General features: G+C 33.3%; 1 protein-coding gene across 1 annotated transcript; it reads right to left on the bottom strand.

Moving 5' to 3' along the window:
* Nucleotides 1-12,517: 12,517 nt before the first annotated feature.
* On the bottom strand, nucleotides 12,518-16,717 carry LOC108332326 (organic cation/carnitine transporter 4). Its single transcript, XM_017567535.2, has 2 exons — nucleotides 16,238-16,717; nucleotides 12,518-13,850 (listed from the first exon to the last, which is right to left on the bottom strand). The coding sequence occupies exons 1-2, from the start codon at nucleotides 16,647-16,649 to the stop codon at nucleotides 12,664-12,666; spliced, it is 1,599 nt and encodes a 532-aa protein (XP_017423024.1). The 5' UTR covers nucleotides 16,650-16,717; the 3' UTR covers nucleotides 12,518-12,663.
* Nucleotides 16,718-23,364: the final 6,647 nt, after the last annotated feature.

Raw genomic sequence — 23,364 nt, 5'->3', positions numbered from 1 at the left:
TCCTAAGGATGTCATCGTCATGATTATTCTCGTATTTGCAGTAGAACACGACCCATGATCGGATCTAACTTGTGAAAGTCTAGTTGAAAAATCTTCCTATTGAAACATTATGCACAATGTTAGTAAATGACATAGTAACATAAGTTTAAAGTTTAAAGCAATGAATATTAAGATTGTTTGCTTACATGAGTCCTCCGAGCCCTTTCATCAACGAACTGACTAGTCCCCTTCCAAAGATGAGTTTTTGTAAAAACCTCATCAACATGTATAACCCGTCCCAACTTTTTTGTCTATAACAAAATATGAAGTTATATATGTACATAAAATATAAAATACATAAGTTATATGAAACAAAAACAAAAGTAATGAATGTTTACCATGCGAATGACATGTTCATGAATAATGATGGATCCACCTGTATGCATGGTCCCAAACTTTTCTGAAGCTTTTATTCCTTTAGATAGTAGCACACTTATTGTGAAACTCCACTGAATTCCAATAAGCCAGTAAGGAGTTCCATATGTGTTCACTAAGCCAGTAAAGGCGCTCTTCTGCATTGCGTGCATCTCTAAACATCTTTGTTTGCCTATGAGATGCTTTTGTGTGAAAATTTCTTTTAATTTGACTTTCATGTTTAGGTTTCTATTGCACCTTCATCTATAACAATAAATCATAAAAACATTGAGTAGTTAGAGTACTATGTTTTGTTTTAGAACTAACATACGTCAATAAAAAAACACAATCAGTTTTATGGACTTTCACCTTAAAACACTTTCAGAATGGCTTGCTGTCCTCTACAAGTATTGCTCCCCATGTAGGCCATAGGTTCATAAATTGTTGCTTAATTGATGTTGTGATGGTTTGAGAAGCAACCCTAGATGGAAGAAACTTGCATATAAAGAAATAACAGAGGGGGGTCAATCACTGGTCGATCATGGAGAGGGGGGTCAACACCAGTTGAATCAGGATCACCAAATGATGTTGCAATATCTGAAGGTAGTACAGAAGATGAGGACAATATAGAAGTAGGGTCTGTTGTTGGGGGAGGAGTTGGGGTAACAATCACAAGGGGAGGATGAGGGTCTGATGCGGGGGAGGAGGAATATTTGGTGTGGATAACACATGAGGGTCTGTTGCATTTGATGGCCCAACGTCCAATGGACTGGGGACAACAATGGTAGGTAGTGTAGCAGACACCCTTATTATATAGCGTGTCTGTCGTTGCCTCTTACTAGGCTTTGCTATCTCCTTCCCTTTATCACAACGTGATGAAACTTCTTCTATCATTACTGAATTTAAATGGTTTAAAATAAAGTAAAACAAAGTAAAGGATTAAAGCAGGGTTAGTTCATTCATAATATGGATATTCTATTTAGTCATAAAATAAAGTGAATGTAAAGTAATTGCATACAAATTTGAACATGGTATACAATACATCATATATTTTTGAACTTAAATTTTAATTATGTACAATAGATGTCCTAGTTCAATTATCGTCATCATCATCATTGTCTTCTTCTTCTTCTTGTTGTTCTTCGTCGTCATCATAATCATCATCATCATCATTATCTTCTTCTTCTTCTTCTTCTTCTTCTTCGTCTTCTTGTTGTTTTTGTTCTTATCCTTGTATTTGTCCTTCTAATTCTTCAACATCACCATCAAGGTCGTGCAATACAGGTATATGCAGGTATTTTTCAATTTGGTAGGCTTCGTTTATATTGCAACAAACCAACCACATTTGTCAATACTACGAAATGTTGGATATGAGACATAATAAACGTGTCTAACATTAGTTGGTAGAATGAATGGATCGAAGGGTTGATATCTTAATCATTTGTAGTTCAACAATATTAAACCTGAGATAAACTCTTGTACCAATTCTAGAAGGATCAAACCATTCACAATAAAAAAGTATTATTCTCTTTGGAGAAGTACTAGTGTTCTACTCTAGTTCATATATTTTATGAATGATGTCGTAGAAATAATCATAAGCACCCTCTGTAAGGCCTTGGACGTAAACACCACAATTAATTGTTTTCTTTCCTTTGGACCATTCATGAGTATGAAATTTGTACCCATTGATGAAGTAAGTGTGCCATTCTTTCACACATCTCATTGGCTAATTTGTCATATCTCTTAACTCCTGAATGGTGGCCCTTAATGACTGGTTAAAAACCTACAAAGATGCCAAAAAAAAATTTAAAACAAGAGTATTTAGAAACCTTGGTCATATTATAGCAAAGACATAAATACTTGATATCTAAACCAGTTACGAAACTTTGAGTGTATGCGAGCAAAAACACTTCCTTCTACGACTTGCTTAGCCACAAGAAAGGAGTTGTTACATAAGAACACAATTAGTGAGTATATCGCTTTCAGGATTGGAAAGTTATAAGATGATAACATACTCAAGGTATGATTTAACTTCAATGCAAATGATTAACACATGGACGTGAGCAGAGTTGAATTCAACATCAGTTAACCAAGGAATGAACTCCTTGCCTGCATGACGACCAACTTGAAGGAAAATGATAAAGTTGAATGCCATCTTTCAATTTGCCATTGCATTTCATTCCTAACATTATTGGACAACAACATGAAGTTCTTGAAATAATGTAAACAAAAGTATGTTGTCTCTTGGTGCAAGTAGGTTGCACAAATTGATCCTTCTAATTTGTCTTTATTTTTCACAGAACATTTTTATTGTCCCATAAACCTTTCAAAGGGATACATCCACCTATATTGTACTTGTCCCCCAAGCCATGCTTCATATGAAAGATGAACTGGAAGATGTTTCATTGAATCAAAAAATGCAAAAAGAAATATTCTTTCCAATTTGCAAAGAATAATTGGAATATTTTCTTCCATATTTCTTAGCAAATTTTCCTTCAAGGTCATGGAGCACAAATCTTTGAAGAATGTACGATTTAACATATGCATTAGCAAACAACTAAACACAACATGGATTAAAGTCTTCATGAATACATGACAATAATGACTCTTCGAACTTTGAATAACACCATATTAAATATTAGCACATCTAGACAAGTTAGAAGAATATCCATCTGGCGTTTTAACCTTCTTGATCCATCGACAAACCATTCTAGCCTTGTCTTTTGACAATGTGTAATTTTCTTTTGGCTTCAACAACTTGACGTTATCTTGTGCCTTCAATGCCAAGTCTCTTCGACCATAATATAAAGATAATCTTTTTCTTGCGTTTCATTATCTTTTGTCTTCCCACTAACATTCATGAACATATTTTTCAGTCACTTTTGGAAAATGTTTGAGTCTTCTCAAAACTTGTGATGGAGTGAGCCCAAGCAAAGGCATATTCATCTCAACTTGCCCTTTGTAAAATGCCTTTTTGTTTCTCCTAAATGGGTGATCAATGGGCAAGAACCTTCAATGACAGTCAAACCAACTACTTTTTCGACTATAACTCAATAAGAATGACTTTGTGTATTTCATGCAATGCGGACCAACTAATCGACCATGTGTGCTCCAATCGGATAACATACCATATGCGAGGAAGTCGTTAATAGTCCACATCAAAGCTACCCTCATAAAGAAATTTTGCTTTCTTGAAACATCATACATCCAAATGTCACTCCATAGCTTCTTTAAATCATGAATCAAAGGCTTCAAATAAACATCAATGGATGCCTTGGGATTAGATGGACCTGGTATTATACACGTTAAAAACATGCTTTGTCATACACATCTTAGATGGAAGATTGTATGGGGCAACAGTCACAGGACAACATTAATATGGTGATGAGAACGCCTGAATGTATGGAGTAAACTCATCCGAACATAGCTAAGTCACATGTTTCTGGCATCACTAACAAAGACGGATGTTTACGTTTGAAGTGCTTCCAAGCTTCACCACCAAAAGGATGACATAAAATTCCTTGAGTTTTGTTACCATCATGCCATGTCATGTGTTCTGCTGTTTGCATTGAAGATAACATTCTTTATAATCTTAGAATTATGGGCATGTAGAACATGAACTTTACAGGAATTGTTTTTTTTACCTTCAACCTACATATCGAGGTTGCCCATATAACTTGCATTCAAGCAACGATGCATAATTTTTTCCACTGTCGTTGACATAGAATAACATACATCCATTAACACAATAATCAATTTAATTCGCTTCCAATCCCACCTTTGAAATACATCTTTTGGCTTCATAATAATTTTTCGGCAAAGAATTGTTTGGTGATGTCAAATCTAGAAAGATTTTTGAAATGATGTCCAATGCTTGATTCAGAACCTTCCAATTAGATTTACAGGTCATGAGTCTAACACACACTGAAAATTTTGACTCAGTTAACCCTTCAAATACAGGTTGATTTGCCTCTGCCAATAAATTGTAAAACCTCTAAGTTATTTCATTTGGAGACTCTTCATCAGAACTTTCGTATGCTTCTTGTTCAGCATGTTGACTAAGAACATGGTTGACCATCTCTTGCATATGCATAAATTTATTTATATCAAATGTATGTTCAAAAGTTTTTGAACTTGAAGCTGACCTTTTACCACGAGTAGTCAAGGTAGAAGGAATTTCCTCACTATGAAATGTCCAAACCGTGTCATTTGGCATGAACCCTTTTTGGTATAGGTGAAATTTGATCACTTCATCTTTCAAAGGTGGAGGATGCAACTTCATCCCATGCGTGTATATGCAGTCGACGAAGATTGAGAACGAGACGAAGCAACAGAATGCAGAGAGGAGTGAAACATCACCAGTGCATGCAGAGGAGTCGATGGAGGTGGGTGAAAGATGAGCACCTCTAATAGTTTGTTTGTGATGCAGGTGTTCAGTGGATTGAGGTATTGTGATCGTGGTCGAGGTACGTTCGTGAAGGTGGTGGAGATTGCCAACCTCATGGAGCGTTGTGTGAGCTACGGAAGGTGGTGGAGGTTCATCAACATCATTATGTGTAGTTGGTATTGTATGGAAGTATTTGTATTTTTGTTTTGTTTGTTGATAATGAAAGGAGTTTGTGATGAGTTCAACAATGTAAGTATGAGATGTTAACTAGTTTTGATACAGTTCCATTGTTAAGAAGAGGTGGCTGGGTGGTTGCTTGTGAAGGTGGGGGATTGTGGTGCATTAGGGCAGCCAAGTGGTACATTTGAATGTAACATTGAAACTTCTTTTGAAGCTTTGTGTGCATTGTTGAAGCATTTTGTTATATAATAATTTCATATAATTATGTTTACATGTTTGGTTTGTTTTAGAGTGATAGTTTTCTTTGTAAATTGACATTTGAACTTAGCATCTACATAAGGAGAAATTGCTTATCTGATTGGAGAATCTGTGAGTGGAATTACATTGACTGGAAATTTATTGCTCAATCCAACTTTAACTCTTTATACGTCTTCAACGTCTTCAAGAGGTAAGTGTTAAATATTCATTGTTTATAATAAATATATGAATCCGTTAATGAGTGGAGGTTATTTGTAGATTTATGAGGTTGAATATATGAGGTTGAATATATGAATGCAATGTATTATGTTGATCTAATATATATTAATATATAATATATGAATGTATGAATATATTAATTAACTTTTTTTTTGTCAAAAATATATGTATTTAGTTGATAATAAATCAATGAATCAGGTTATTGTGTTACATTATTTATTTTTCTTTAATTTTAATGAATATATGAATGTAATAATGTATATATGAATTATGTTTAATGAATATAAATGCATGATTTTAATTATAGTATGTATATTTGTTTAAGTAAATATAGATGCAAGAAAAAATAGATTTATCATATTTGGTGTAGACTTCAATATAGTGGCCATAATGTTAAGAATCAAAGTGTCGCATTTTTCTTTCATCGATCTGGGTCGACGGTTAGCAAACACTTTCACAATGTGTTGGATGCTATTTTAACTTTGGAATCATAATTTTTAATTCAACCCTCAGGAAATGAGGTTCATCCATATGTCTTCAACAACAATCGATTTTACCCATACTTTAAAGTACTAATTTGAACATATTTGAAGATATTATTTTATCAAAGGATGAAAAATAATTTTGAGTTTTATGATGACTTGTTAATTTTATGTTTAGGATTGTTTAGGGCCATAGACGATACTCATGTTCGTGTAAAGGTGCCAAGATTATATGCTCCAAGATTTCGAGGAAGAAAAGATTAGCCAACTCAAAATGTGTTTGCGGCGTGTGATTTTGATATGAAATTCACATACATTCTAGCTCGGTGGGAAGGCACTGCATTTGATTCAAGAATTTTAAAAAATGCTCTAGATTGAGATGATCTGTTGGTTATCCCCCAAGGTGAGTGTGTATATTGCGAAGTTCAAGATTTTATTAATTAATGTCACTAAATACCTTTATGTGTACAACATTGTAGGAAAATACTACCTCGGTGATGCTGAATTTATGTTGAAAAGCACAATTTTGACTTCATATAGAGGCGTCAGGTATCACCTTAAAGAATATACACGTAGAGGACCACAGAATCCACGCGAGTTGTTTAATCATCAAAATTCATCGTTGAGAAATGTTATTAAAAGAACTTTTGGTGTGCTGAAAAAATGATTCCCTAGCATTGCAAGTGGCACTGAACCACACTATGGATTGGAGATAATGACAAACATTATATTAGCTTGTTATATCTTACACATCTTCCTTCGTGTCGTGGATAACGATGACTCATTACTTGATGAAGTTGATAATGAGGTGAATGAAAGGGAAGAGCATAATGTTTCATCATCTCAAGTTAGAGAAGAGGATCATAGGATTGGTAGTAGTATTAGGGATTCCATAGCAGATCAAATGTGGCGAGATTATCAAAACTCGTAGTTATTGTATTTTATTGTGTTGTATGACTATTTTATTTAAAAATGACAACAACTTCCTTTAATTGTTGTTTAATCTTAACTTCTTACCATTTTTTTTATCAATTAAGTTTAAAATGAATAGAGGGAAAACAATCGCCATTGAGTCCTCTGGTCCTACTAGAGAGTTCATAAAGTGGACAGAGGACATGGACGCACGTGTTCTACACACCATGATTGAGGAATCACGGCTCGGTAATAGGGTTGACGGAAACTGGACATCCCAAGCTTATAGTAACATTGTTGATAATCTTCATAGCTATGAGTATGTGGCAATTACGAAAAACAATGTCAAAAATTGACAAAGTGTTGAAAGACAAATGGCGTGAGGTACATGACCTCTTTGCTGGTTTGAGTGGATTTGGCTGGAATGTCGTTACTATGAGATTTGAAGCTGAGGACGAAGTCTGGGAAAACCTCATTCAGGTAAATGTTAAATACTAAGATTTGGTGGATTCTTAAAATACATAATATGATCAACATTATGTGTAATGTATGTTGTTTCAATCGAGGTCAAAATTCCAGAAGACCGCATATATCCAAGGTTTACTAACCCAATTCCACCATCACCTCCTCCATCTGTGGATGAGTATAGTCTAGGGCAAACTCAATCTATGCCTTTTGTCCCATCTGGATGAACTTCGTCCTCACGGGGTTCTAAAAGGAAGAAACCTATGGTTGATGTAATTGATGCTCAATTTATAAACTGACAACCAGCCTGGATGGTTTCACAAATGTCATTGGATCTACAAATGTTCATTTTGCTACGATTTCAAATGCAGTCGTGTGTCAAGTCGATGCAATGGAAAATAGAAATGAAATACTACGTTCCCAAACCGAGATCCTACGTCACACCCTGACATTCACATACACAGAGGGCGACATGTATGAAATGTTGAATGGTATGAATATTGCTTATGAAAACTTGCTCGAGCAATGTTATGATTTCTTATCTGGAAACCACACATGTGCAAAAAGGTTGATGTGACTTCCAGCACACAAGAGGTGGAATAAGCTATGTAACATGATCTCTGGTGATGATTGTTAAAATGCCTTAATTAATTAGTTGTATTACTATTATGACTTTAAGATGTACCTGTTATTATTAATATTGAATAATTTGTTATGAGTTAATTTGTTGTTGATATTATTTATGGTTTTGTTGAAGTAATTGTGAAATGGCCTTATCATCAACCAAAAGGTCTAGAAAAAGTTGTAAGGGAAAAGAAACTATAACTGAGGCAGAAGTTGATACCTATGTCAGACCATCTGTTGCAGAACAACTAGATCAACGTCGATTCTTCAGTCACAGCCATCAGATGGAAAACTATGCAGCTGATTTCTACACAAGGAATATTGTTCATCCACAAATTATGAATTTTTGATCATTTGCCGGTTCAGGCTTATATTTTCAACATCATCTTCTATTTCAAGGAGTGGTTGAATTTCTCACATTGCAAGGACCCTTCTATCCGGATTTGATCAAAGTTTTTTATTCAAATCTGAAGATTTCTAGAAATAGATATTTGCTCAGTGGGTCAACAAGAGAAGAATTAGATTGAAACCTGCTGATTGGTTGAATGTTGCTAATATGAAGTATGAGGGTCAAAAATTGTGTTATTTAAATATCCCAGATGACTTTCCCTATGAGCGGGAGATGACATTAGCTACTATGGTTAGACCAGAAATGTAGGGTCACCGTGTTAAAACAGTTGGTTGTTTGAATATTAATGATAGACTTCTGCATTATGTTATTGTGCACATGTTGACTCCACGACCTGGAAATTTTGTAAAGTTATTGTAGGAGGATATCTTTATGTTATGGGTGCTTAAAAATAATATAGCTATCAATTGACCTCATCACATCATGCAACATATGCTTAAATGCAAGGCCAGTGACACACCTCTACCATATTGTGGAGTATATGTTGATGTCGATGTCAACACTCATATTGAGACCAAACATCATTTTTCAATTAATTCTTTGAAGAGGTTGAATATTGTTAGTGTCAACAGTGTTTGAGAACACGACGTCGGTGATGATGATGACGAAGAGCAACCACACCATCATGACAACCCTGTGCAACCTCCTCCACATCTTTAAAATACTAATATGATGACTCAAATATAGGAGGGGGTACAAGACTTGCAACAGAGAATGCAGGGTATGGAACAAATGCAGGTGCAGGTTCATCGGTTTGAAGATAACTTGACAAACCTATCCCTCCTCATGAACCAAAAATTTTCTCACCTGAATCAGAATGTGAACTTAATTTTTCATCATTTAGATGATTAAGTTGCTTACTATTCCGTAAATGTATTACATGACTTTTTTGGTTATATTGACTTATGTGTTTCATAACTTACATTACCTATTTTTGAATGTTATTATGTTTGACATTAGTTTTCATACTTGTATTTATCGTTTAATTATTTGTTTCTTCAAATTTAATCAATATCACTTCCATAACAAATAAATTCATACTACTTGGTATAAAATTAATATTTTTAATTTTTTGTAATACTTTTGATTCTGTGATACTTTCGTATCTTTTGTTTTAATTCGTGTTCAGTGCATTTGTTAGCTATACATTCATCATATAAAGCAATGAGACATTGTCTAGCTTTGATCAAATGAGCCTAAAGCATTGACTGAAAGCTGTCCAGTTTCCAAAATCTGCATAAAAATGCATTTCTGGTTTAGTATGATCCAATTTGTTTCTGTCCAGATTTCATGTTTCTCATCCTTTGTGCAATTTTGTTTAATGTTTTTAAACATGTTTCAAGGTGTAGCAACTCATACTAATCATAGAATTGCCAAATGAGTGGTTGAGTTCATCAAAATTTGGTTTCACAACACTGTCACTGTTTCATCAAAGTGTATGCACCGTGCTTAATGTTTTGGTTTGTTCTTAGGTCACTCAAACTCTGCTAGCTGATTCTCTGCAGTTAGATCTAGTGTTTTAGGATATGTTAGAGTCATTATGATGTTGTCTTCATGTGTAATTCCCCCTCCATTCTGAATTCTGGTGTAGTGTTGGTAATTTTCATGCATATTTGGCTATAGCAAGTATGATTTGTTGAATCTTGCTGTGTTTGTGCATATACAACGTTTGAGCAAGTTTATTTTGCCATTTTAAAGGTCTGTGCATTGTTCAAATTGTCATTTTTAAGCCTATATGCAGAATCACCTTTTAAACCATCAAAATTGTGAATTAAATGGAAGTGAACCAATCATTTTGCATTGTGATATGTTTCTGAGTTGTGTAACAATTTGCACATCTATAAAATCATTTTACAAAGTTGTTTGATCACTTAATATAGTTGTTGCATCACTTCCTACAAATTTTGGGCAACTGTTACTATCATTTGATGAATCTAGCTGTTTCAATGATTTCTTCACATTTGAGCAAGTTTGTTTTACCATTCAAAACTTGTGTGGCACTGTTCATTTGGTCAGTTTTGAACCTATATGCAAAATCACCATCTAAACCATCAATTTTGCCTAAATTTGGAAGTGGACCAATGATTTTGTTGTGCAACCTGTTTCTTTGCTGTTTAAGTGTTTGCACACCTTCAAATTGATGATATAAAGTTGCTTGAAGCATCACTTAAGCTGTTCAAATGCTTCCATACATTTTTTGGGCTTAAAAGCACAACTAAAGTGTCATTTTCTGGTGCAGAATTCAATTTTGGTGTTGTTTGAAAACTTCCAATCTTTAAATTTCAATTCTTGATTGGCAAGAGCTGGTTTCATGTTTCTAAATGGAATGATATGATAAAAAAAGTATAGAACATCCATAAAAAGCAAAAGAAAACCATGCAATCCAATTTTGACCCTAAAAATCGAAAATCCAAAAATCTTCACTTCTTTGGGGACTTTCATCAAACACTTTACTACACTTCGAATTTGACCTGCGTTTTTTATTTTCTTGATTGTTTAATATGTTCTAGTGCCTTTCCTAGGTTCCTTTTGAGTCCCTCCTTTGATTCAACGCTCAAACTCACTTGAATTCAACTTGTTTGGCTTCCATTTGTGCAGTTCAATCTGTTTTGACTGAAAAAAGAAACTGGTACAGTAACAAAATTTTGGTGTGACTGGTTTGGTTTTGTGCATTGGTGTTGTGACATTTCTTGAAGTCTCCTAGCCGCAAGAACCCTTCTCTAACAGGGTAGCATAATAGGAAGTGGAGAAATTGCTTAATTGGCTTCAAGAGTTGATCTCCAAGCTATCTTTTGCTTCCTGATCCAACAACACTTCTTTGACTAGCACAACATCTTTTTCCAATCAGTTTGGATATGCACTAATTACAGCCATTGCAGTTTCACCTTTTCACTTGTATTAGGCATAATTTCAAGTGTTTTTCATTCATTATATCACAGAACCTTTGAGGGTTAATTTGCTTTTTCATTTGCAACTTAAGTGTGTTGGAAAAATTCTTTTCAAGAAATTCCAAGTGCACCATTGAACATTGTAATATCTTAGTTTCCACTTCTTAGTGTGAAAGTGTGTCAAGGGGCTCAAAGTGTCACTTGCATTTTCACTTAGGACCGTCTAGCATTTTTCATTTACATTTGTATTCCTTCTTTAAATTTGCTTGAATGTTTTTTTTTTATGTTTTACATCTTCGTGATATATAGGTGCGCGTTTCATCTAGATAAACCTTCTTTAAATTGGTCTCATCACATCATGCAGTATATGCTTAAATGCAGGTGCGGGTTTAGCGTATTGAAGATAACTTGACAAACCTATCCCTCCACATGAACCAACAATTTGCTCACCTCAATCAGAATGTTAACTTAATTCTTCATTATTGAGATGATTAAGTTGCTTACTATTCCGTGAATGTACTACACGACTTTTTTTCTTATATTCACTTATGTGTTTGATAACTTACATTACCTATTTTTGAATGTTGTTATGTTTGACATTAGTTTTCATACTTGTATTTATCGTTTAATTATTTGTTTCTTCAAATTTAATCAATCTCACTTTCATAACAAATAAATTCATACTATTTGATATAAAATTATATTACAAACAAATACTACATTTAAAAATAAATTCATTTTACTAAATTATAATTTTGTTACTTTTTAAAAATTAATTTTAATTAATATTTTTAATTTTTTACTCTTTATAAACATTTTTACAATTAAATATAACATTAACAAATAACATTTTATATTACTTTAATAACTAAGAGTATTTTGATAATCTTTAATTTTTACCAATTAAACAAATTTTTTAAATCTGTCAGATCAATCAAATCTTATACTAATTTTCACAAACTTTACTTCTAAATCGACTCAAAAAATCAATAAAAAATTTAACCACAAATTTTTTCAAATCCATCTGGTCACTCTTTCCGAAACATCTCACACAAATCTGTCAACAAAACATTAGCTAGACTTCTAAGAATTTTATGCCGTCCCATCAAACTTTTTGGCTTTTTTTGCACGAAAAAAGTGAAAACGGTTATTTGACATCCGTTATTATCATTTGATATGGATAAAATGGTTCTAATAAGAGTAACGGTATGGTGATAGGAAAACTTTTGTTGTTGTAAAAGTACCGTTGTCTGAAAAAAAAATAGAAAGAAAAGTATTGGATTTGTTTGGACAAACATGGTTGGTGTTCTTCAATCCTCAAATCCATATAAATACGCGTTACTTTTTCACTCTACAAAATCAAAATAGAAATTAAAGGATCCATGCAGCAACAAAGAGCAAATGATAAGACCTAAACATGTATAATGAGATCAGCAATAATTTACATCAAGCAAGTCCGGCTTCCATTCCGGTGAATGTATCATAGAGAGGTTGATTCATCGTCTCTGGAAGATAAAACGCAAACATTCCTCCCACTATTCCACATGCTGCAAACGCCGCAAACGGCAGACACCCACCCAAAACCACCACAAACGGCGCCAGTATCGCTCCCATTTGCGCTGCCTGCGTGGTGCATCCAAGTGCGGCGTTCCTCACCACCGTCGGAAACAGCTCCGCCGTGTAAATAAACAACAAATTATAAGTCCCGGCCATCCCAAATATCCCCAAAACACCACACACCATTCTCACCACCTTCCACGCTCCGACGTTGCCAATCAAACTCCCTATCAAACAAAACAACCCGCTGAACCACATTGTCGCCACCGTCAATGGCTTTCGCCCAAACCTGTCCAAAAGCACCGCCGTTATTGTAAACGCCGGCATCTCAGCTACGGAGTTCAAAATCACGTTCAGGTAAAGGTTGGTTTCGAGGTTCATAACATTTAAACTAAGCCCGTAGTAGACAACGGAGCCTAAGAAGTTAAGAGCCACCGCTAAGAACAACCTCACACGAGTGATGGGAGAACGAATCACGTCTACGATGGATCCCACCAGCGCGTCTTTGTTTTCCAAGTTTTCGTTTTTGTAAGCCATCAAGGTTATGTCATTACCTGAATTTTGGGTTTTTGTGGACGATGCTTCATCGTCGAGAGAGAGGAAAACACCATCGGGAAGGTTTTTCCCGTTGGAAGAAGCAATGGTGGACATGAGCTTCATGGCTTCGGTTACTTTCCCGCGAACAAGGTACCATCTTGGGGACTCAGAGATAAAGGGTAGGACAAGGATGATGTAGAGGAAGGAGGGGATAGAGGAAGCTATATAGAGATAGCGCCATGATTGGAAGATGTAAGCGATTCCAGAGAGAACTGCAATGCCGCCGGAGAAGAAGTAGAAGGTGGACATGCCCGCCGTGCCGCGCTTCGTCGGGCCGATAGGTTCGGTGGCGAGGACGAAGGCAGTGAGGCCAACGCCGCCGCTGCTGAAGCCGGTGAGGAGGCGGAGGAGTGCGTAGATCCAGTAGTTGGGGGACAGTGCTGTTAAGCAGCCAAAGAGAGTGTTAAGGGCGCAAACCACTGTGAGAGAGCCTTTTCTCCCCAGGGATGAGTCTGAGAGGTGGCCAAATATTCCAGCACCTGAAAATTTACTGTCAATATTGTTTTTGTTTTGTGCCAAGAAAAACAAAGGAAGACAGCAATTTAAAAGTATACTTTTTAATTCAAATATTCATATTATTAAATTTTTTAATATAAAATTGTTTTAAAAAGTAAAACCAACTATTTGTCCAATTTAATATAAAATTATTTTAAAAGTAGTTATATCCAAATCGAAAAGATACTTCATAAAGTAAAAACTCTTAAAAAATCTAAGTATTTTAATTTTAGAAAAAAAATATTTTTACAACTCTTAAAAAGCCAACTACTTCAGTACTCGTTTTATTAAAAATAAAATTATAATAAATGATAATTATTGTTAAGGACCGGCTTTTAAAAGGGAGTTGTAAGTATACTCTTTTACTTGATCTGAGTTTAATAAGTTCTACGTGAATGGTATTAATAATGGAAAAAGATATCTTTTATACAAATTTTTTTTGACAATAATTTGATATAATATATATGTTATTTTTTTTATTAATTTATTATTGTATTGACATATTTTAAATCTAATAACATATATGTTATGTCAAAATATTATTAACAAATTTATATTAATATATCATTGCTTATTAATAATTGCTGTTTTTATTATACAACTCAAACTCTAGTGATGGAGGTGGAACTATTTCTTTCAGCACCAAGTAATGTTAAAGATTCCACTAATAGCTTGTATACGGCCAACCATACATAACACCACAAAACTTAATACTATAAATGTTGTTTATTAATTCCAATTGAACTTTCATTTCTTATAATACACTAAAACAAATGAATTAAAAGATTTAGTGTTTTCGCTGTGTAAAACTCTAACTTTAACGGAGCGTAAGTTTTATGTCAAATAATAACACACAATGCTTATAAATAATATATTGGGAGACGCATATTTTTTTTTACCTACTCTGGCATATCCCGATCACATCGTTCAGGTTTTCCTGATTTTTCGCAAGTTTTCAATTATGTTCATGTAATTTTCAAAAATTGTCATATGTACGTTTCTAGTCTATACACTTTTAATATAAGTTATATTATCAGTTTAATATATTTTTTATCCCTACAACTACATTGTCTTTAACTTTATTGAACTTTTATTTTGGAATAATATTAGTAGACGTTTATGGACACACATGGAGCGTAATCCTGTACTTAAAACACGGCCTAACTATAGCTTTATTGAATTTTCGTTGCATATTTAAATAAGTATGTGCAATAAAAAGGGACTTTATGCAATGAATACAAGTTATAAAAAGTTACAAATATATGTAACGAAAGTGACATGTGAAAAATAAACAAAGGAAGCCAAACAAAAGGAAGGCACATGCATAAAATAAGTAGTTTTGGTAGATAGCTTAAAAGTTGTCATCCACTTGTCCTTGAGATGAGGTATATATTCAAAACCATGAACTCTCAATCAAAATCAACAAAGTAAAGTGCAACGCATCTAAGTAGGTAAAGGACAAAGAAGATAGGTGTGCTTAATAAGTCCGTTTCTCATTCACACTTTTTTCCCTTTTCCTCAATCTCAACCCAACACAACTTAATTTCCTACCTTGAGTCACTTCTAGCTGACTTTTTAATATTTTTCTAGTATACTTCTTCACGCTCATCTCGTTTTCGGTTTATACTTTACGTAATTATTATATTATTCAAACGCTACAAATTAAACAAAGGCCCTTTCCAAACCCAAACAATTACAACCACGACTCCACAAAACAACCAAACATTATGTCATCCTCGAACTTCGTCAACCATTCACAGCCTATTCTAAATTGCTTTTATTAAGAAATTTCAGAAGCTGGTCCACGACAAAAGCTACAAATTGCGAGAGATTACTGGACAAAACGTCACAGCAGAACGTTGTCTAAAAATTTATACTTTTTTCAGTAAATTAATAAAATAGAACAAAACATTATCCCACAATTTTCCTTAACCACATCCTTCGACATTTTTAAACCCGAAAACGAAAGCTTTAATTCCATGATTTGTATGTAGTTTTCATAAGGATAAAGCATATTCTTATATATTCCCTACACACACACACACACACACATATATATATATATATATATATATATATATATATATATAAATGTAAGTTTTCATCTTATAACAAAATTAATATATTTACCTAAGATGTTTTCAAAATTAAAACTAACATTTTTTAAATATTTTTGAAATTTTAAAATATATTTCACCCTCTTGAAAATGAGCGCAACGCCCCTCTTATACAAGAATTTGGTTACTTTTGCATTAATTTTTTTTTAATCAATATTTTTAGATTAACTAAATGATCATCAATCAAACAGTTAAGATATCAAACAGATTAAGCGGATCACAAATGAAGAATCTAGAAGAGAAAAATAACTGACCAATCATGCATCCGGCGAAGAACAGGGCCTGAACTAATCCCACTTTGAACTTATTACCGCAAATCAGACTCCATTCCGAGACGGTAGAGCCGTGGCGGCCGCCGACCCACTCCCACGCACCTGGCGAGAGACCGCAGGCACCGCCAGCCCCCCCGCTGTTGCAGTTGGCGCCGGGGACGCACTTCCAGTCTGGTTCGCGGTCGGCAAAGATCATGACCATGGTGTGGAAGGCCTCGAGCGCCCAGGCGAGGCTGGTGAGGATGAAGTGTTTGAGCTGCCACCGCCCGAACTCGCCGCAGTACTTCTGCAGCATGTCATCGATGCAGAGCTTCTCCGCCGCCGGCTTCTTGTCTTCCGCTGGCAGAAACGGCGAGCGGAGGTCGTCGAAGTCAGAGGGCAGAGTGGCGGCCATTACAAACTCAACACTTTTTTGCGTTCCTCGTGTTTGTTGAATGGTCTTTCGTTACTCAGCAAGACACCAATTATAATATAAGTTGAGAAATCACGTGGTGAGTATGCAACTACATCGTTCGATGTACCCGAGATAAATGTATGTTTATTTTATATTTTTATATAAAAATATTAAAAATTATTATTATTATAATTATAAAAATAATTATAATAATTATTTTTATATTATAAATAGTCATTTTAATTTTAAAAAGTTGTAGAAAAAAGCACTACATAAAAAATCATGTAAAAAATAAATATAAATAATTTTTATAGTTTTATATAAATGTTGATTTATTTTGTAAGCATTTTTATATTATAAATAGTTATTTTAATTTTAAAAAGTGGTAAAAAAAACACTAAATAAAAAAATCATGTAAAAAATAAAATTAACAAAGTAATTATTTTACTTTGAAAAATCTATTTACTTCAAGATAAAATTAGAAAAAAAGTTATATACAATAAAATGTTTTTCTACATATTACTAGTGAAAATACAAACATATATTATATATTAATGAGTATGTCCACCTATGATAATAAAAAAAATAAAAACTAATTTTTCTAATTTATTCAAATAATAAAATATTATTAAATTACGGAAACAATGTTTTTAGAAAATAATTATGAAATTCAAAAATATAAAATAATTAATAAAGTAGTTTATATATACTATACATAAAGATATTTCTCTTTTTGTGTACATATTTATTATTCTAATTTTACCTTTTAAATACAAGTTTTTTAAATTAAAATAATTATTTTATATATTTAGTTTTGAGTAATTGTTTCTTTAAATTTTAACGGTTTTTATTTTATTGTTTTTTAAAAATAACCATTTTTTAATTAAAATATTATCTACAAAATAAATAAAAGTTATTTACAATGAAACTATAAAAATTATTTATATTTACTTTTACAATTATAATAATAACAATAATATTATAAATTAATAGTTGTTCATCAATTTGTTGGATTTAATCATATGATGGATGAGATTTAAATATTTGTATTAATAATAACACTGTTACTTTCTTTTTCTTTTATATTTTTTTTTCTCTTATACATTTCTTCATTATCAGCTTTATTTTATAACATGTTATCAACATAATTCTCTGTCCCATTGAGCCAGTGGAGGCATTTTCTCTCTAAAAACAGTGTCAAGATTCTTTGTAATTTTTTTTTTCATTTACAAGTTTATCTTACATTTTTATTTTGTTATAAGTATTGTTTGACTTTATCAATTTTCATAGGACTTATTATTATTATTCCTTATATTTGATTATTTTTCTAATATTTACTATTGTTATATTAATTTCATAGCTTTGTATATGAAAAATGATTACTATTGATATTTTATATGCTAGTTTCACCAGTAAAAAAACAGCTTTAGAACGCGTCTGATATGCCTCGGTTTTGGCACAACCGGTGCCTATACGTGATACCGCCTCGGTCATTTGCAGAACCGGTGTCTAAAGGGTATACGACTTCGGTCTACAAAGAAACCGAGGCATATATAATTATTTTGAATTTTTTTAAAGATGTTTAGGCACCGGGTTTGTGTAGAACCGCTTTAGAAGCTCGCATACTGCTTCGGTTTTCTATGAAACCGAGTTAATATTCTTTGCTTTATTTTTCGAAGCCATTTAACGTTCTGTATTCCACTCTCGTTTCTGAGAGTTTCTCTTCCACCAGCACCAGCCCTTCTTTCTCTTCCACCAGCACCAGCCCTTCTTTCTCTCCCGCTGCCATCCAACCCCTGCTCGCGCTTCCCCGCTACTGCTCCCTCACCGCCGCGGCCTCCCCGTTGCTGCCTCACCGTCGTCGATCCACTACAGATCCGCTCCAGACCTGCTTCGTCCAGATCCACCGCCAGCTTCGTCGATCCGCTCCAGATCCGCTCCGTCGTTCGGCCTCTTCGTCGCCACCACTTCGTTGCTCCGCCGTCGCCACCTCTTATTCAACACTGCCGCTCCGTTTTTGCTGCCCAAAGCCATGGCTGCATCCCACCCCGCAACCCCAACCCATGACGCGATCTCAGATCTCATCTCCAGCACCGGACGCGATCTCAGATCTCACTTCACCCGGTCTAGCCCCCTTCCGGTCCAGCCCTCTTCTGGTGCCAGTGGTGGTCACGGCAAACCGATTTGGGGGTTAGGGATTTCAATGGGGTTTTGATTGGATTTGGGGGTTAGGGATTTGAAGGGGTTTTGACTGGATTGGGGGTTAGGGATTTGAACAGGATTCATGTATTGCTGATTCAAAAACATTCATCTGTGATGAAGATCACCTATTTCCTGATTCAATTTTTATTTCAATTTTTGGTATCTGAATCTGCTTTGGTATCTGAATCTGCTTGTTTACTTCAAATTTTTGACTGTTCAATTTTTGGGTTTCTGCGTGAGAGTTCTAGGAACAGAGGCTCAGAGGCTGGTGGGAAAAATTAAAAAACAAACGTTACTGCCTCGGTTATTCAAAAACCGAGGCATAAATTCTATTTTTTTTAACCCAGTCAACAACCGAGGCATAACCTCTACCTTTTTTACCTCGCTGGTATATACACCGGTTGTAGAACCGGTGCCTATAACCAAAAGTAACCGGTGTCATATCCTGATAGTGTACTAGTGTTTTAAACATCTCAAACCTTGTGAAATTTGAACTTATAGTTTCTCGTAATACGAAAAAGAATTATTTATTTTGGATATTCAATGTTTTAAAATATTTAGATGCAATGGATTTTGATGATGTCATTAAAAAAATAAATAAAACATTTGAGCAACTAATTTACTCATGTAACAACAATATCATAGAAAGAGATTTCACAAATATTTTGAATTTATTTTATGTCTTCTTGTGACTGAACAAAACAACGAGCTTTTGATGAAAAAATCATGAGATCTGTCTAACTGGTTCTGCTTCATTCCCATAAGTGAATGCAACTATATCTATGATTCATATTTTAATGGTCGTAAATCATGGCCTCAATCGTGATTGTGGTCTTGCTAGTGCTCATGGTTGATCGTTAAGGAATTTTCAAGGAGATAATTTATCATTTGAAATGGAATAATAATGTGAAAAAGTGAAAAGAAAAATGTGAACAATAAGATGAAAATATAAGTTATCATTGAGGTGATAAAGGTCATTTGAGTCGTACACCAAATTATCTTAAAAAATAAGGAGAAGAACATAGTGTTAAGATATGTCAAATATTCTATATTAGACAATCAAATATTGTGTTAGCTATAATTTAGGTTTTATTATAATTTGTGTAGATTTGTGATTGTCATTCCATTAATGGATGAGAAATTATAGGACCCTTATATGTATATATATGTGGTACACTACTCTTTGAAATAATACATCAGAATTATTCTTTAAACCTTTTTATATGGTATCAAAGCCAAGTTAGAGTCTATCCTGACGAGATTTGTGTGGACATATTATTCCACCTACTATCGGACCACCATTTATGTCTAGTCTCATGTTCAAAATGTATATACCTCAGCATGAGGGGTGGTTTGTTGGAAGTTCCACATCGACTAAAGATAAAGCCAATTTATAGTATATAAGTGGGTGTAAACCTTATCTTACAAGCTGATTTTGTGATGTTGAGTTAGGCTTAAAGTTCACTTCTTAAAATGGTATCAAAGCCAAACACCGACATCCTCTACAATATAGGAATCGATGCTTCTTTATTTCATTGAATATTTCTAATGGCTCATTCTGATAAAAATTAATCAGAGAAACATGATTCTGGGATTTCTGCTGCTTCCAAGAACCATACTTCTACTACTACTAGATTTATGACCAAGTCATGTATATCTAAATTTGCTCTTAATATTTATGTGTAAGAATGTGAAATATGTGTTTTGATATAGATTTGTGGTTTTGATTTTGTTATATTATACATTTATAAAGCTTCAAAGATTTTCAAAGATAATTTTTATACTTAGTTTAATCTGATATTATATGATAATATATGACTACTGGAATTGATTAATTTTGGGAAGTTAAGGTTATTAAGTATATTAAAATTTAATTATATGTATGATCATTTGGTATGTAATAGAGTTGTATAGACTAATAGATTGTGTCTTGCTGATAGTGCAACAACTCATACAATTCTCAAGAGTAATATTGTTTTTTCTCATGTTTGGTTATGCAAGAAGTCAATATTAGCATTATTTTTGGTACTACAAATATATTTGAAGACTCCAAAATAGCTATTATACTTCTACCAAGAAGTATAATAGAAACTTATTACGTTTCAAGGATATTCGTCTAAATGGATATTATATTGAGACAAACAAGAAAGGAGATATGAAATATTTTTATATCATTTGAATTGAGTTGAATAAAAAATTTGTATGAGAAATTATCAGCCTTCTCTTATGACTTGTACTACATCTATATTAGTACAATTGAAATGCATTTCATTGTAAGCTAGAAGCTTACAAATCAAAATGAGTTTCTTGTTTTCCATGATCGGTTAAGTCATTTTGAATCTATCATGATATGAAAAATAGTTGAAAACTCATATACAAATTTGATAAGACCATATTAGAAAAAAATAGAAATGAGTCGATCTCATTTTTAGAACGAATATAAGATGATATTTGTGGTCGATACATTCATCATTGGGATCATTTAAATATTTCATAGTTTTAATTAATGTATCAACTAGATGGTCACATATTTGTTTATTATCAATTTGTTGTCATGCATTTGCAAAGTTATTAGCATAATTAATCATGTGAACAACTCACTTCCGAGATTATCCGATTAAGAAAATTCGTCTTGATTTGCTTTTCATGAGTATTGCATGTCAATTGAAACTGAAGTTGAACATTTAGTAGCACGTGTTCATACTCAAAATGGACTTGCAGAATCATAAATAAAATGTATAAAACTAATTGCAAGACTATTACTTATGAGAGTTAATCTTCCAATGACTACTTAGGGATATGCAATTTTGCATGCTACAATATTGATTTGCATCAAGCCAACAAATTATCACAAATACTCTATTATGCAGTTGATTTTTGGTCAATAACTTAATATTTTCATTTAAGGTTTTTTTGTGTGTTATGTATGTTCTAATTTTCCCACCAAAAGGGACTACTATAGGTCCTTAGAGACGATTAAGAATATATGTTGGATACGATTCTCCATATAAAATATCTTGAACCATCAACAAGAGACTTATTTACAGTTTGATTGTCGAATGTCATTTTGTTGAATAAGTTTTTTCCAACATTAGGGGAGAAAGAAAACAATTGGAAAAGGATAACTAAATCACATATACCAATTGCTAATGTTCCAAATAGAATTAATATTAATTCATAACACGCTTGAAGCATGGTAGGCCTATTGGGCTCCAAAGATAAAACCCTAGAATGAGAAAATGATTTAAATGACAAGATGACATAATCGAAAAGGTTCTCAAAAGATTTATTTGACATAATTAATGATTAGGTTCCAAAAGAACCTTAGGCACCTGAAAATGTTGAAAGTAATGAGATCTCAATAAATTATGTCATGAATAAGATAATATGGAACCAAAATGAAGTCAACATTGATGAAACTTTTTCATATATTATAGCTATGAATGATATGAGTGACAATAAGGATCAAGAACCAATGATTATTGATGATTTTCAACAAAGAAATGATTAGCCAAAATGGAAAGATGCAATAGAAGCAAATAAATTTGCTTGCTAAACAAAAGGTTTGTGGACCTGTAGTTCACTCACTTGAGTGTGTAAAATCGTTAGGTACCAATGGACTTTTGCGCAAAAACAAAATAAGAATAGTGAAATTGTTAGATACAAAGCATGGTTAGTTACTCAAATTCTTTTACAAAGACCTAATATTGATTTTTGAAGAGACATATTCACTAGTTTTGGGTGCAACAACATTTCGATATTTGATTAGTCTAGTTGTACAAGAAGGTATGCATTTACATCTAATGGATGATGTTACAACCTATTTGTACGATTCTTTTGAGAATGATATTTATATGAAACTTCCTGAAGGATTTAATTTGCCTAACAAGGAAATTTTTAAAAAGGATTATTTAATAAAACTAAACAAGTCCCTTTATGGATTATAGCAATCAGAACATATGTGGTATAACTATCTTAGTGAATACCTTTTAAAAGAAGGATATTTTTCCTTATATTTATATGAAAAGATTCGAATATGAATTCGTCATAATTGTTGTTTACATAGATGACATATTACAAAGGCAATTGATTGCTTAAACAAAGAATTTGAGATGAAGGATCTTGGAAATACTAAGTTTATTTTGGAATTATATAAATGGACAAGTCACGTTCTTTATGCACTTTATTGGTTGTGAGGCCGTTAGATGTTGATAAAAGTCTTTTTAGACCTCAAACAAATATGAAGAACTTTTTGGTTCAAAAGTACAATATATTAGTGTTATAGGAGCATTAATGTATCTTGCGAATTATACTCAACCTGATATAACATTTGCTGTAAATTTGTTAAGCAATATATAGTTCTTCACCCACAAAAGACATTGAACTGAAGTAAAACATATACTTCATTATCATAAAGGTACAATTGTGAGGATTTGATAAATAACATGAGAGAGAGAGAGAGAGAGAACTTTTTGGTTCAAAAGTACAATATATTAGTGTTATAGGAGCATTA

The sequence above is a fragment of the Vigna angularis genome, chromosome 11 (genome assembly GCF_016808095.1).
Source record: "Vigna angularis cultivar LongXiaoDou No.4 chromosome 11, ASM1680809v1, whole genome shotgun sequence".
Lineage (NCBI taxonomy): Eukaryota > Viridiplantae > Streptophyta > Magnoliopsida > Fabales > Fabaceae > Vigna > Vigna angularis.
Note: the sequence above shows the minus strand (reverse complement) of the source record. Positions and strands in the feature narration are given on the sequence as shown.